At 40.9% G+C, this 15,609-nt stretch overlaps 1 protein-coding gene across 4 annotated transcripts in view; it reads left to right on the forward strand.

The window, feature by feature from the left end:
- The window catches only part of CLIP2 (CAP-Gly domain containing linker protein 2), a 187,864-nt gene that overhangs the window by 121,793 nt on the left and 50,462 nt on the right, over window positions 1-15,609 (forward strand). For all 4 annotated transcript variants that reach the window (XM_077296459.1, XM_077296461.1, XM_077296460.1 and 1 more), the window contains exon 4: window positions 13,759-13,883. In XM_077296459.1, the coding sequence (XP_077152574.1) occupies window positions 13,759-13,883 (125 nt within the window). The remainder of the gene's footprint in view (window positions 1-13,758; window positions 13,884-15,609) is intronic.

The raw sequence follows: 15,609 nt of genomic DNA on the forward strand, positions 1-15,609 counted from the left end.
TGATACCCCATATGTGGGGGGAACCACTGTTTGGGCGCATGACAGAGCTCGGAAGGGAAGGAGCGCCATTTGGAATGCAGACTTAAATGGATTGGTCAGCAGCCGTCACGTTGCATTTGCAGAGCCCTGATGTACCCAAACAGTACAAACCCCCCACAAGTGACCCCATATTGGAAACTAGACCTCCCAAGGAACTTATCTAGATGTGTTGTGAGAACTTTGAACCCCCAAGTGTTTCACTACAGTTTATAACGCAGAGCCGTGAAAATAAAACATCTTTTTTTCCCACAAAAATGATTTTTTTGCCCCCCAAATTTTTATTTTCCCAAGGATAACAAGAGAACTTGGAACCCAGAGGTTGTTGTTCAATTTGTCCCGAGTACGCTGATAACCCATATGTTGGGGTAAACCCCTTTTTGGGCGCACGGGAGAGCTCGGAAGGGAAGGAGCACTGTTTTACTTTTTCAACGCAGAATTGGCTGGAATTGAGTTTGGATGCCATGTCGCGTTTGGAGAGCCCCTGATGTGCCTGGACAGTGGAAACTCCCCAATTCTACCTGAAACCCTAACCCAAACACACCCCTAACCCTAATCCCAATGGTAACCCTAACCACACCCCTAGCCCTGACACACCCATAATTCTAATCCCAACCCTAATCCAAACCGTAAATGTAATCCAAACCCTAACCCTAACTTTAGCCCCAACCCTAACTTTAGCCCCAACCCTAACCCTAACTTTACCTCCAACCCTAGCCCTAACCCTAACTTTAGCCCCAACCCTAACCCTAGCCCTAACCCTAACCCTAGCCCTAATGGGAAAATGGAAATAAATACATTTTTTTAATTTTATTATTTTTCCCTAGCTAAGGGGGTGATGAAGGGGGGTTTGATTTACTTTTATAGCGTTTTTTATATCTGATTTTTATGATTGGCAGCTGTCACACACTAAGGCTTGTTTCACACTTGCGTTTTTATCTGCATGAATGCGTGAAAAAACGCATGTAAACGCGGTAAAACGCATGCGTTTTTTAGACCCATGCGTTTTTATAGAAAAACACAAGAAAAAACAAGAAAACCCTAACCCTACCCCTAACCCTAACCCTAAACGTGACTGAAATACATGGCACTGAAATACGTGGCACTGAAATACGTGGCACTGAAATACGTGCAACTGAAATACGTGGTACTTAAATACGTGGCACTGAAATACGTGATACGTGGCACTGAAATATGTGATACGTGGCACTTAAATACGTGGCACTGAAACACGTGGCACTGAAATACGTGATACGTGGCACTGAAATACGTGGCACTGAAATACGTGGCACTTAAATACGTGGCACTTAAATACGTGGCACTATGACTGTCAGAAAATGTTCATTAAACGGTTAGGGGTGAGGTTAGGGGTAGAGTTAGGGTTAGGGTTTGGATCCCTTTATCACCTTGATGGTGGTGGGTGGCTTTTCAGTGTGTTTTCTGTTTTTTTTTCGATAAAAACGCATGCGTTTTTAACGCAAACAAACGCATGTGCTTAAAAACGCATGCGTTTACATAGACCGCAATGCATTTTTTTGCCGCGAAAAAACGCATGCATTTTTTCGCGGCAAAAAAACGCCGTAAGAAAATACTGCAGGTTGTATTTCTGAAAATGAACGCATGCAGAAAAAAAACGCATGCGTTTGAAAACGCGACCAAACGCGTACAAAAAACGCATGCGTTTTCAATGTTAAATATAGGGAAAAACCGCAAAAAAACGCTGCAGACAAAAACGCAAGTGTGAAACCAGCGACGCTTTTTATAGCAAAAAAGTTTTTGCGTCTCCACATTTTGAGACCTATAATTTTTCCACATTTTGCTCCACAGAGTCATTTGAGGTCTTGTTTTTTGCGGGACGAGTTGACGTTTTTATTGGTAACATTTTCGGACACGTGACCGTTTTTGATCACTTTTTATTCCGATTTTTGTGAGGCAGAATGACCAAAAACCTGCTATTCATGAATTTCTTTTGGGAGAGGCGTTTATACCGTTCTGCGTTTGGTAAAATTGATAAAGCAGTTTTATTCGTTGCTTCAGTACGATTACAGCGATACCTCATTTATATCATTTTTTTATGTTTTGGAGCTTGTATACGATAAAAACTATTTTATAGAAAAAATAATTATTTTGGTATCGCTTTATTCTCAGGACTATAACTTTTTTATTTTTTTGCTGATGATTCTGTATGGCGGCTCGTTTTTTGCGGTACAAGATGGCGTTTTCAGCGGTACCATGATTATTTATATCCGTCTTTTTGATCGCGTGTTATTCCACTTTTTGTTCGGCGGTATGGTAATAAAGCGTTGTTTTTTGCCTCGTTTTTTTTTTTTTTTCTTACGGTGTTTACTGAAGGGGTTAACTAGTGGGGCAGTTTTATAGGTTGGGTCGTTACGGACGCGGGGATACTAAATATGTGTACTTTTATTGTTTTGTTTTTTTTATTTAGATAAAGAAATGTATTTATGGGAATAATATATATTTTTTTATTATTATTTATTTAGGAGTTTTTTTTTTTTTTTTACACATGTGGAAAAATTTTTTTTTAACTTTTTTACTTTGTCCCAGGGGGGGACATCACAGATCGATGATCTGACAGTGTGCACAGCACTCTGTCAGATCGGCGATCTGCTGTGCAGGGCTGCAGGCTTACCAAGTGTCTGCTCTGAGCAGGCACTCGGTAAGCCACCTTTCTCCCTGCAGGACCCGGATGCCGCGGCCATCTTGGATCCGGGACCTGCAGCGAGGAAGGAGGTAGGAGACCCTCGCAGCAACGCGATCACATCGCGTTGCTCCGGGGGTCTCAGGGAAGCCCGCAGGGAGCCCCCTCCCTGCGCGATGCTTCCCTATACCGCCGGTACACTGCGATCATGTTTGATCGCGGTGTGCCGGGGGTTAATGTGCCGGGGGCGGTCTGTGACCGCTCCTGGCACATAGTGCCGGATGTCAGCTGCGATAGGCAGCTGACACCCGGCCGTGATCGGCCGCGCTCCCCCCGTGAGCGCGGCCAATCGCGTATGACGTACTATCCCGTCACTGGGAATTAAGTCAAAGGTCACCTTGACGGGATAGTACGTCATATGGAATTAAGGGGTTAAAATGTCCCTTGTGGTGTAAAGTGGAGGGGTCAATATCACTAACCTGAACACACTGAGGTTGAATTCTCTACAGTTTGTTTATTACACTCACATGATTTTACAGCAAACACAATATGTACACTTTTGGTACAAACATATAAACAACACTGCTAGATGAACAGTAAATGCACAATCAGTTTTGCTACATAAAATTACTGCTACATCAACAAACAGCTCTGCTACATGCACATCTGTATACACACAGCTCTGCTACATGCACATCTGTATACACACAGCTCTGCTACATGCACATCTGTATACACACAGCTCTGCTACATGCACATCTGTATACACACAGCTCTGCTACATGCACATCTGTATACACACAGCTCTGCTACATGCACATCTGTATACACACAGCTCTGCTACATGCACATCTGTATACACACACAGCTCTGCTACATGCACATTTATATACACACAGCTCTACTATATGTACATTTTTATACACACAGTTTTCCTATATGAATATTTATATAGACACACAGCTCTGCTACATGCACATTTATATACACACATAGCTTTTTATATGCACACAAATTTTATTCATGCACATTTATATACACATACAGCTCTGGCAAAAATTAAGAGACCACTGCAAAATGTTCAGTTAGTGTGATTTTTCTCTTTATAGGTATATTTTTGAGTAAAATGTAAATTGATCATTTATTCTATAAACTTCTGACAACATGTCTCTGAATTTCCAAGCAATACATTTTGTATTTTTTTTCTGAAAAGGAGAAATGGTCAAAATTAAAAAAGCCAGTGCTTTCAGACCTCAAATAATGCAAAGAAAACAAGTTCATAATCATTTAGAAACAACAATCCTAATGTTTTAATTCAGGAAGAGTTCAGAAATCAATATTGTGTGGAATAACCATGATTTTTAATCACAGCTTTCATGCGCCTTGGCATGCTTTCCACCAGTCTTTCACACTGCTCCTGGCGCAAAAATGTAAGCAGTTCTTCTTTGTTTGATGGCTGGTGACTATCTATCATCCTCTCCATTACATTCCAGAGGTTTTCAATGGGGTTCAGGTCTGGAGATTGGGCTGCCCATGACAGGGTTTTGATGTGGTGGTCTCTTAATTTTTGCCAGATCTCTATATACACGTGAAGTGTCCGAGGGCAAGGCCGCCCATGCATATCCATGATCTGGCCCAGCAAAACCTCCACACCCAGATTCCATCTTAACAAACGTATCTTTACTGTTATACATTTTCCTTAACACAGCAGAACACAATAATAGACAGTACAAAGTATGCTTATTCACAGAAATAACGTGTAATAACAAACTTTCCCTCACTGTCCCTATCCACACGTTACCAGTTCCTTTGCTCCAGGAGGTTATCTTCCCACGTCGCAGGCCTGTCTGTCACTGCAGGGAGACGCTCCAGCCGAAGAGAAAACAACAGGGAGTAAACAAAACTCTGTCTCTCAGGTCCAGACTGTAATCCTTGGGGTTCAGCAGGTAAGGGTGGAATGTTCGGCCTCTCAACAGAGGACCCGCTTACAGTTCATGGGCTCCAGGATCTGTGAAGATGTCACCGCTGAGTGCTCCGCAGTGTGGGAGCTGGGAACAATCTGGATGTCAGCTTCCAAGAGAGAGGGGTCATCCAGGCAATCTTCTATATCGCATCAACAGGAGGACGCCAGCACACACAGACCTCTCTCTGCACCGACTGGTTTCCCGGGCTCTTTTTCTTCTCCCTCCCCTTCCTGTTCACATGACATAACAGGGGGGAGTTTAGCCAATACAGTTTGTTTCTCTGTAATCACATTCGGCATAGGTATAACTTCTGGCCACAAGGGGGCAGTGTCTGTCACAGATTCTATGTCAATGATAACGGAACAGCCACAGCCGGCCAGCTCACTACACACGCACACACTGTATACATTACCACATATTGCAGGTTCTTCTAAGTATGTGGTTGATCACATAATCTCAAAGATCCATGAGCTAGTTGGGCTGAAGGTCCTTCAGCTGCTCAGGACATGCAGCTGGCACTTATGCCCTGCACCGATCACATAGATCAGTGTCAATCAGGAGGAGACTGAGCCATTCTCTCAGCGTTCAGGAAAGACACTGTCTGCTTCTGGTCTATAAGATGCACACACTTTATAGCAAGATTTTTTTCTAGCTTTAAATAGTTTGAAAAATACAGTATATTTCTCAGTTATTCAGTAAAAAGACTTATCATAAACTCTATACATTACACTTAGACATTTTCTATAATACAGGAAGGGAAGGACATCCTCACTTTTGTGAGAACTGTTTACTCAAAATAAAATTTATTGAACACTTCCTTTTCCAAAAACAGATTCTTGCTGAAAACCCATGTCATCGCGGAAATGATATGGTTCAAGGAAATGTCACAAAGTTTATTTACTTTTCTTTATCGTGCTTTATTTTTTTTTATTAAAATGTTCTGTAATGGACCTTTTTAATACAATTACCTCTACTTATAACGATCTTGTAGTTTTGTAAACTGATAAAAATACAGATCTACTGTATATGCAGGGTGATCCAGCTTATTCACAGCCAAGGGAATATACTGGGTGATTAAAAATGATAACCCCAGTATTCACAACTGAGAGAACACAACGCAAATTTATTAACAGAGACTCACTAGCTATCAAAGTTTTACCTAAACACTGCAAATGTTTAAAGTGATTTCCATTGGTGACACGGTAAATGTCTTGGCGGTGGGACATTTCTGTCCAAACTTGTGCCAGCATATCCTCCGAAGTGGACTCCTCTGCTTTAGGGTATGTCCACACGCTGTGGATTTTGCTGTGGATCCGCAGCGGTTTCCCATGCATTTACAGTACCATGTAATGCTATGGGAAATGAAATCCGTAGTGCACATGCTGCGGAAAAAAACACGCGGAAACGCTGTGGTTTATTTTCCGCAGCATGTCAATTCTTTGTGCGGAATCCGCAGCGGTTTTTCACCTGCTCCAATAGGAAACTGCAGGTGGAAAACCGTAGCGGAAACCGCAATAAAAACCGCGATAAATCCGCAGTAAAAACCGCAGCGGTTTTGCACTACGGATTTATCAAAAACGCTGCGGAAAATTCCGCAATGGAATCCGTAGCGTGTGCACATGGCCTTAGTGATATGTTGTCTCAGGTCTTTCATAGCCTGTAGCTAGACCGGTGGATGCATTGACTCCATGATGTAGCTCTACAGAAAGAAGTCGGAGGGTGCTACATCTGGTGATGACATCGTGCAACATTGGTGAATTCACCTGAAACAACGCATAGTTGAAATAGTGGATTCCATATCCGAGGATATGTTGGTACACATCAGACAGAGCAGGACTACTGCCTAGACATCTGCTGCTGTGCCATCAATGGAAATCACTTTGAACATTTGTACTATATGAACAGAACATGGATAGACAGTGGGTCTTTCAATTTTAATAAATTAGTATTATGTTATCTCGGTTGTGAATTCCAAGGCTGTAATTCGGCACCGTCTTTTTTTAATCTCCCTATCTTTTTCTACATACAGTACTTTCATTTCAAAAAGGGAACAAAAGGTTGCACAAATATTGTGATGACTGGTTATCCTCCACAATGCAAAAATATCTATGTAGATGGATAGATAGATATATAGATAGTCAAATAGATAGATCTACAGCATCTATAATGTCTGTCATCAAAAGTTAGTTGCAAGTGGTATTTGTTCAAAATTTTACGACTTTTATGCCCTTTTGAAATAAAAGGATATTGGGTGAAAAAACGCCCCCATACCCAAAAAGAGTCAGAAACAGTCACCGTAAGTCTTGCACAAGTTTGTGTGTATTCTTCCTGGCTATGTTGTCATTCATTTCTAGTGTCCCTTTAGCTGATCTAGATGTGGAGTATATACAAGGAGCTGCTTATATTTAATACATCCTGTTTCTAGCATTGTAATAAAGTTCTTGGCACAACCTTATTAAATGGATAAAAAGCCATTGAGAATTAATCTGCTGGAATAAGCACATGAGTATTTAACACCGTGAAACCTGCAAAGTCGGCATTGCTCTACAGACTGTAGTATTTTTGTGCTTTTTTTGCACGGGTCTATTTTAGGTATTTAATTACAACGTAGATCTTATGTAATTGTGTGCAGGGTCTTACAATAAACCTGCATTTCAGAACAATTACAATGAACATAAAGTCAATCTTCTCTCTCCTTGGATTTTGTTCTTCATTTTCCCATATTTCACATTGTGCCCTTTTGTTTTAACGTCTGGTTAATTTTACAATGTGGCATGCCTGCTGCTTTTCACCAGCCAGTGGTCACCTAACTCCTGCAGCTGCTAATGTCTGTTAAATGTATATGTAATAGTGTATATCTGTATTTAAAAGAACAATGTCTTTAACCATAACATTTTGGTTACTACTAGTACATTATGTCCTTTCTTCTACTTTGAAACATTACATTTGGATTTCCATTCTTGGAGGTTGTATAAAGCCATAATACATATATATACATGAGATAATAATTTGCTTGTCTATTAGGTGTCTCGGACATAAAAATATTATCTGCATAAACAAATGTAGTTCATGGATGTTTTCCTCCTAAAAGAAGCACTCCTATCATAGTTTTTACCCTTTTAATATATTGCAGTAATCATATTATACAGCACAGTGTACTTACAATTGATAATTTTTCCTTTCTACTTAGTAAATTCTTCTCTTTTCTCTACTCTAGGTAGAAGCAGGAAGTCTCTTTTCCCTGCATAAATCATCACCTTTTCACCCCCTGACTCAGCTGCTCCCGCCTTCCCCCTGCCAGGGACCTTTTCAGTGATTCCTTGCTCATGCAGAGAAAATTGACCCCCAGTTTCTACATAGAGCTTAGAAGGATTCAGCTAGTCAGTTTTTAATCATGTGATGTCATAGACCTAGAATAGAGCTAGAATTAGCTTGGTAGACAGGCAAAATGAGCAATTGTAAGTACACAGTGCTATATAATATAATGCCTGCAATATATTAAGAGGATAAAACTGTTTGATGGATAAAAGGGCTTTAGTCTAAACTTTATAGAACTGAATTCACATATGTACTTTTTACCGGTTGCAATGTGGAAGATGAAGGTTTGACGGGTTACTCTGTGCTGGAGCACATAAGGCAGGAAATGTTCCTGATGCAAAACTACTGTATGTCAGAGTTTCAAAACTGCATCTCTAAATGAAATGTTGATTTTCTTAAGAATTAACCGTAAGTTTTCTAACAAATTGAACAGATTTTTATAAGTATGTTAGTGCATGTGGACTGCTTCTTCCAAGTGCATTGACATACCCCACTTCACTTCCAGACTCATTTGCATATGACTTGTGCGCTAGATTTTTTATGCCTAGCACATCATACCACTATGAAAAAGGTATCTGTGAGGATAGTCAAGAAGTCCAAGGTCAGGAGCCAGGAGGGTACGTCATAACCAAAAGGAAAAGACAAAATCATGGTCAAGTAATGTTCCGAGGTCAGAATAACAGGAAGATAACGGATCAGAGCAGAAACTGTTAAATAGACGGATGGTCAGAATAAAATCCAAGGTCAGGCAACAAAAGATCAAGCTGATTGTATGTCTGGCAGAGGTCTGGGAGAAACAGCTCAATTAAGTAGCATGGCAATCACCTGGGATTATGAACACTTGGAGACAGCCAGCACCACTGTTAAATATGCTTATTTTGCACATTTATTTAATCAAGACTATTCACCAGGTGCGTTACTCTTAAAGAAAAAAATGTCATGATATTCTCATAAAAAAGGTAGTGGTTTATTGAACTGTCCACAGAAAAACCACATAACAGTGAAACATAAAAATCGATGAAATAGTTACGAATAGATTGTCCATGTGTAGATATCAGCACTTGATACTCATCTTTCCCAAAGTTTGAATGGTAAAAGCCGTCTGTCTGTGTGAAATTTGAAGGTCATGATGGCTACAGCTATCAGCTGTTGCTTCCTTGACTGATGTCCATGGAGAATGATGGTGAAGCAGGAGGTGACAGCCCCCACGTGACAAAAAGACCACCCCCACGCTCCTAAGAGATGTTTATATATCTTTCCTACAGACCACGTGCTCCCTGTATATGGTGTTGACTTATACATACACAGAAATAGCTTTTGGTAATGTCAGCAAGAAGCAATGTGCTCGGTACTGAATTGAGATTAAGAATCATTCAATTAATTAATATTTAACAACCACCCAGTCTCAGATTGGATAGTCAAGCTGACAAGCAACACACTGATAGCTCAGCACGTCCATGTACTAGATAGGATGGCTGAGCTATCAATGAAAGTACTGACAGCTTCAGAACGCCCCTGTACCAGATTGGATGGCTGAGCTGTAAGTAACTGTATCCCAGAAATATTGAGGGGTGGCACCGTGACAGTATCATTTTTATTGGGGGACAGGGGAATACTCACTTCCGGTGTGGACGCCATTCCAGCTGTGTCAGCACGGGCTCTCCCGGGGCTTTCATGACATTGTTATGTTCCGCAATTCCTGCTGCCAATCATTCACTCTCCCCTCCTTTGGCAGATCGGGTATCAGGAGGAAGAGAGAAAGCATCTGCAATTCTCATTTTATCCAGATGTCAGTTACATCCAAAGGAGGGGAAAGTGAAGCCAGCGCTGATTGGCCACATGGATCGTGTGACATAATGTCACATGAGCCCTGGGAGAGCCAGTGCTGACATAGTGATCGACAAGGGGTTGTCTGAAAAGTGAACTATCCCTTTAATCAGTTTAAGCACTTGTTTACCTGTAGTGTTAAGCAGTAGACTTGTCTGCCATAATTACACAGTGTGCGGCCCTCACGTATAATCAAAGTATCTGGAGTATGTCTCTCTCAGACCAAAGTTGATTTTTTTGTCTTGACAAATCAGAGTAAATAATGTTCAGTGCAACCACATGTTTTTCATTGCCCCTATGTAGTCACCCCAGCACCGAGGTTGCACAGCATTGCATTGCTCTCCGGGCTCCAGTAGGCTTCATATGTACAGAAATATTTTGCCCTTGAAACATTCCTGTTACACATGGAACGGCTGGAGCATGTAGTGCCTTTTTATGGAATACAACAAAAATAGGCGTAAATCAAATATGAGGAGAACATGAGTAATAATGTATCTCAAAATATCAATATTTTAGGTAGACATTTACCACATAGATATATAATTGGATGTAATAAAATAGTGTGATCCCAAAAGAAAGCAACAGTCACAGGGTAGATCAGGACGATATATTATGCTAAAAAATTACATATATGTGTGGAAAGTAATGCATACAAGCAATGTAACATAAACAGGTGAAACAAACAGTCACTTGTCAGTACCGAGACTAATCAGTTCCACCTGTAACCGCCACCATGTCTAGTGCCAACATGCAGTGCTAAAACCATTACAATGTATCAATCATGAATAGCATAAAATATATATAGATAAATCAAGGGTTAATTACCTATGGTATGTCTCCTCTTGTCCACGAAGTGACCGCTATCCCGACGCACTCCTATCATAGTTTTTACAGTCAAAGATGGCATAGATGCTAAAACTGGAGAAGGATCAAGGCTGAAACCTTCCATAGGACAAAACAGTAGTTTCTTAAAAGCATATTCTGTTCTTATAATTTTGACAATATACTGTACATATAAGTGCTGGCAGACACTACCATCCAGAGTATTGGACATGTTATTTCTGTTTCGTTCATCATCAAGATGTCTAGTAGGGTTTCACATCTATTTCATCTATATTCACATTAATTCTTACTAAAAGTATCTCTTTTAAAGAGAACCTGTCATGTTAACCTGAAGATATGGTGTTAATCTGCAGGTTAACAGCATTCTAAAGCTTTTGGGCAGCCAAGTCGAAAGTACGGCTTTCAGTTGTAGAGGTGCGGCCGCTGCAGCTTCAGTCATTGATCAGTACAATCCAAGGAAAGAAGGAAGTTGAGTTCCAGCTCCGTAAAAAATGCCAAAAGTTTATTTCAGTCCAACATTAAAATATGACACATGACTATTGATCAGTACACAGTGAGTGGCGGATGTAACCAAGCGCTAGCACATTGACTGACAGCTGTCTCTGCAATGTATGTGTGCAGAGCTGGCTGTCAGGCAGTGCTGGGGTGTGGTTACAGCCGCCACTCACCTGTGTACTGAGCGGTGACTGTTCCTGCACAGGCTGCACCTCTACGACTGAAAGCTGGACGTTTCCGGGAGGAGTAATGTTAATTTCCTCCTAGTAGCCAGGCTTTTCAGTACGAGGGCTGGTCAGCTTCAGAATGCTACTAACCTGCAAATTAACCCCATATCTGCAGGTTAATATAATTTTGAAGGTGACTGGGTGTTTGGGGACATTACAGGTTCAGGTAAGTAGATATAGTCATGTATGTGATTAAAAGAATAGCAAATTAATGTCTGAGTGTCCCATAAAGTCTGTTCCTGTCTGGTTTAGGAAGTTTAAATACAGCAGTTCTTTTTCTGATATGATAATAACACATAAATGTAAACATTCAGCTAGAACAAAAGGTCAAATGATAATAAATGAGGCGGTATACTGAATAGCTGCCTCTTTGTTAAAAGGATACAGTGCGGAAAATAAGTATTTGATACACTGACGATTTTGCAAGTTTTCCCACTTACAAAGAATGGAGAGGTCTGTAATTTTTATCATAGGTACACTTCAACTGTGAGAGACAGAATCTAAAAATTTTAAAAAAAACAAACAGAAAAACACATTGTTTGATTTTTAAATAATTAAATTGCATTTTATTGCATTAAATAAGTATTTGATCACCTACCAACCAGCAAGAATTCTGGTTCTCTCAGACCTGTTAGTTTTTCTTTAAGAAGTCCTCCTACTCTGTACTCATTACCTGTATTAATTGCACTTGTCTGAACTCGTCACCTGTATGAAAGACACCTGTCCACACACTCAATCAATCACACACACTCCAACCTCTTTACCATGGCCAAGTCCATGTCCAAGCTGTCTAAGGACACCAGGGACATAATTGTAGACATAGACAAGGCTGGGATGGGTGCAGGACAATAGGCAAGCTGCTTGGTGAGAAGGCAACCACTGATGGTGCAATTCTTAGAAAATGGGAGAAACACAAGATGACTGTAAATCTTCCTTGGTCTGGTGCTCCATGCAACATCTCACATCCTGGGGCAAAGATGATTCTGAGAAAGGTCAGGAATCAGCACAGATCTGCATGGGAGGACATGGTCAATGACCTGAAGAGAGCTGGGACCACAGTCTCAAACATTACCGTTATTAACACACTACGCTGTCATGGATTAAAATCCCGCAGGGTACGCAAGGTCCCCCTGCTCACAACAGCATGGGTCCAGGCTCATTGTAAGTTTGCCATTGAGCATCTAGATGATTCAGAGGAGGCATAGGAGACGGTCATGTGGTCCGATGAGACTAAAATATAACTTTTTGGTATTAACTCCACTCACTGTGTTTGGAGGAAGAAGAAGGATGAGTGCAACTGGAAAAACACCACCGCAACAATGAAGCATGATGGTGGGATAAACATCGTACTTTGGGGCTGCTTTTCTGCAAAGGGGACAGGAAGATTACACCTTATTGAAGGGATGATTGATTGTGGTCATGTATCGCAAGATTTTGGCCAACAACTTCCTTTCCTCAGTAAGAGCATGAAGATGGGTCATGGCTGATTCTTCCAGCATGACAATGACCCGAAACACACAGCCAGGGCAACTAAGGGGTGGCTCTGCAAGAAGTATTTCAAGGTCCTGGAGTGGCCTATCCAGTCTCCAGAACTGAACCCAGTAGAAAATTTTTGGAGGGAACTGAAACTCAATGTTGCCCAGCGACATGCCCGAAACCTGAAAGGTCTGGAGAAAATTTGTATGGAGGAGGATGCCAAAATCCCTACTGCAGTGTGTGCAAATTTGGTCGAGAACTACAAGAAATGTCTGACATCTGTAATTGCAAGCAAAGGTATCTGTACCAAATATTAAGTTCTGTTTTTCTATTGTATCAAGTACTTATTTTATGCAATAAAGTACAAATTAATTATGTAAAAATCATGCAATGTGATTTTCTGGATTTTTTTTTTTAAGATTCTATCTCTCACAGTTGAAGTGTACCAACGATAAAAATTACAGACCTCTCCATTCTTTGTAGATGGGAAAACTTGCAAAATCGGCAGCGTATCAAATACTTATTTTACCCACTGTATATGCTGACTGATCTACAGGAACGATCCCAGCCAGATATGTTTAACTTTGAAACGTTCTCGCAAGGAGAAGCCTGTAACTTCTAGATAGCAGGCAGGGAGAAGCAGTTGGGGACCCGCCTGTCCGATTAGTCTCCAGTCCAGCTCAGTCCCCAGCATCTATTAGCCTATGTTGTACTCAGAAATGCCACAGCATTTCAGTGTAAAACATATATAGCTGGAATCATGCAGCTACTGCCTAATACATGCTGCAAGTCACCTTGGACCAGGCAGCATGTATCAGATGTCAGGTTTATATTGCACTCATCTAAGCTATAGTGGTTGTGTTAGTTGTGATGTTACATTTCTGAATTACATGCTGTTTGCATTGCTTTGCAGGTTGGTGGTACAAAAACTGGCGTTGTTCGTTATGTAGGAGAGACGGATTTTGCAAAAGGAGAGTGGTGTGGAGTAGAGCTGGATGAACCCCTGGGGAAAAATGATGGAGCTGTGGCTGGTACCAGGTAAGACTACATTATATCCTTACGTAAGTAGAAATAAATAACATCTCCAGAGTTGTATCAGTAAGTATGCCTACTGAGATGTAGCCCTATTTCAGTGCTTGGGAGTATTGTCTATAGAGATTTTCAGTTTTCTCTGACATAATAGTCAATAACTGTGGATCATACATTGAGAACTCCAAGAATATAGAGGTTTACAAATGACCACAACAGGTATTGACTGTTGGCAAAAAATTATAATGGTGTCTGAATATAAATATGGCACCCATGTTATAATTACAATAAATAATGTATTTTATATAATTAACCTTACTGAGTACATATCACTAAATTACTTGTCTCATGATGGTACCCTTCTATGTCTAGAAAACCGCCCATAAAGAACAACTCTGAATTATCTGATATATCTATTTATCATATGGCCATCAATTAATTTGAATCATCTTTGCGGTCAGACATGCCTTATCGATGGGCCAAGATTAATTAAAAAAGGTGTTGTGCTCATAGTGACACAATTTCACTCTGCAACATTCCCTATCATATTGAAATCTAGCCACTGTTCACATGCAGCATTTTTTGCTTGTAGCTTACCATGTTATTTGTCACAACTCTGTTGTTGGATTAACCGGGGCCATGGGTTCTTTCCCTGTCCCTAAAGATAGGGGGGCCTTAGCTATCCCTGCTCTCTGGATTACTTCTGATGGTGAAGACGCTAGGGCCACGTACCTTGCTGATCTCCTGAATTAGCCCTATATCCCTCTCCCACCCAGAGAAGTGGGCAGTTATAGTGTAAGTATATAGACAAACCAGACTAACAAAGGAGGAAGTACAGAGATACATGAAAATACCTATGATACAAATATGCACTCACATATAACAGAGAGGAAAACTGGTGAGAAAAGGAAGTAAAACCAATTAGTAGAGAATGAGGATTTGCACACAGCTGAAACACCAAGCAACAGTCACAGATCAACACTCCAAATGCCTCTACCAACAACCGACACCCACTCCACACCAGGCAGTTTAAGACGAACATTGGCAACCCAGATTGCCAGATGCAAGTATATATCAGAGAGAGGACTGGCCAATACTGAACAGCTGAGATTATCTAAGTAGGAAAGCTCCGGAGACGCTAAGCTGAACAATTTAACCTCTGCACCGCCAACAGAAACCTGCACCATTTAATATGAAGGAGAAGTGCTTCTAATGATGAGCAAGTATACTCATTGCTCGGGTTTTCCCAAGCATGCTTAGGTAGTCTCCGAGTATTTGTTAGTGCTCGGAGATTTAGTTTTTGTTGATGCAGGTGCATGATTTACGGCTGCTAGCCAGCCTGAGTACATGTGGGGGTTGCCTGGTTGCTAGGGAATCCCCACATGTAATCAAGCTGCCTAACAGTTGCAAATCATGCAGCTGCTGCGACTAAAACTAAATCTCCGAGCAGTCACAAATTCTCAGATACCACCCGAGCGTGCTCGGGAAACCCGAGCATTGAGTACAGTATACTCGCTCATCACTACTTCTAATCAGTGGAGGATTACGTGAAATAAGACGCTGGGGTCTTCTGGCCCCTCTCTATAGTGGTAAACTGTGACATTATATTTCTCCATTATTTATGATCGCCTTATCTGTGTGGAATGATTACATTATATAAACAAGGCATTTCTTCTATTTTGATCATATACATTTATGTATACTTTCTTGTATTGTTATTACCAATAGGACGAAC

The sequence above is a fragment of the Ranitomeya variabilis genome, chromosome 3 (genome assembly GCF_051348905.1).
Source record: "Ranitomeya variabilis isolate aRanVar5 chromosome 3, aRanVar5.hap1, whole genome shotgun sequence".
Classification (NCBI taxonomy): Eukaryota; Metazoa; Chordata; class Amphibia; order Anura; family Dendrobatidae; genus Ranitomeya; species Ranitomeya variabilis.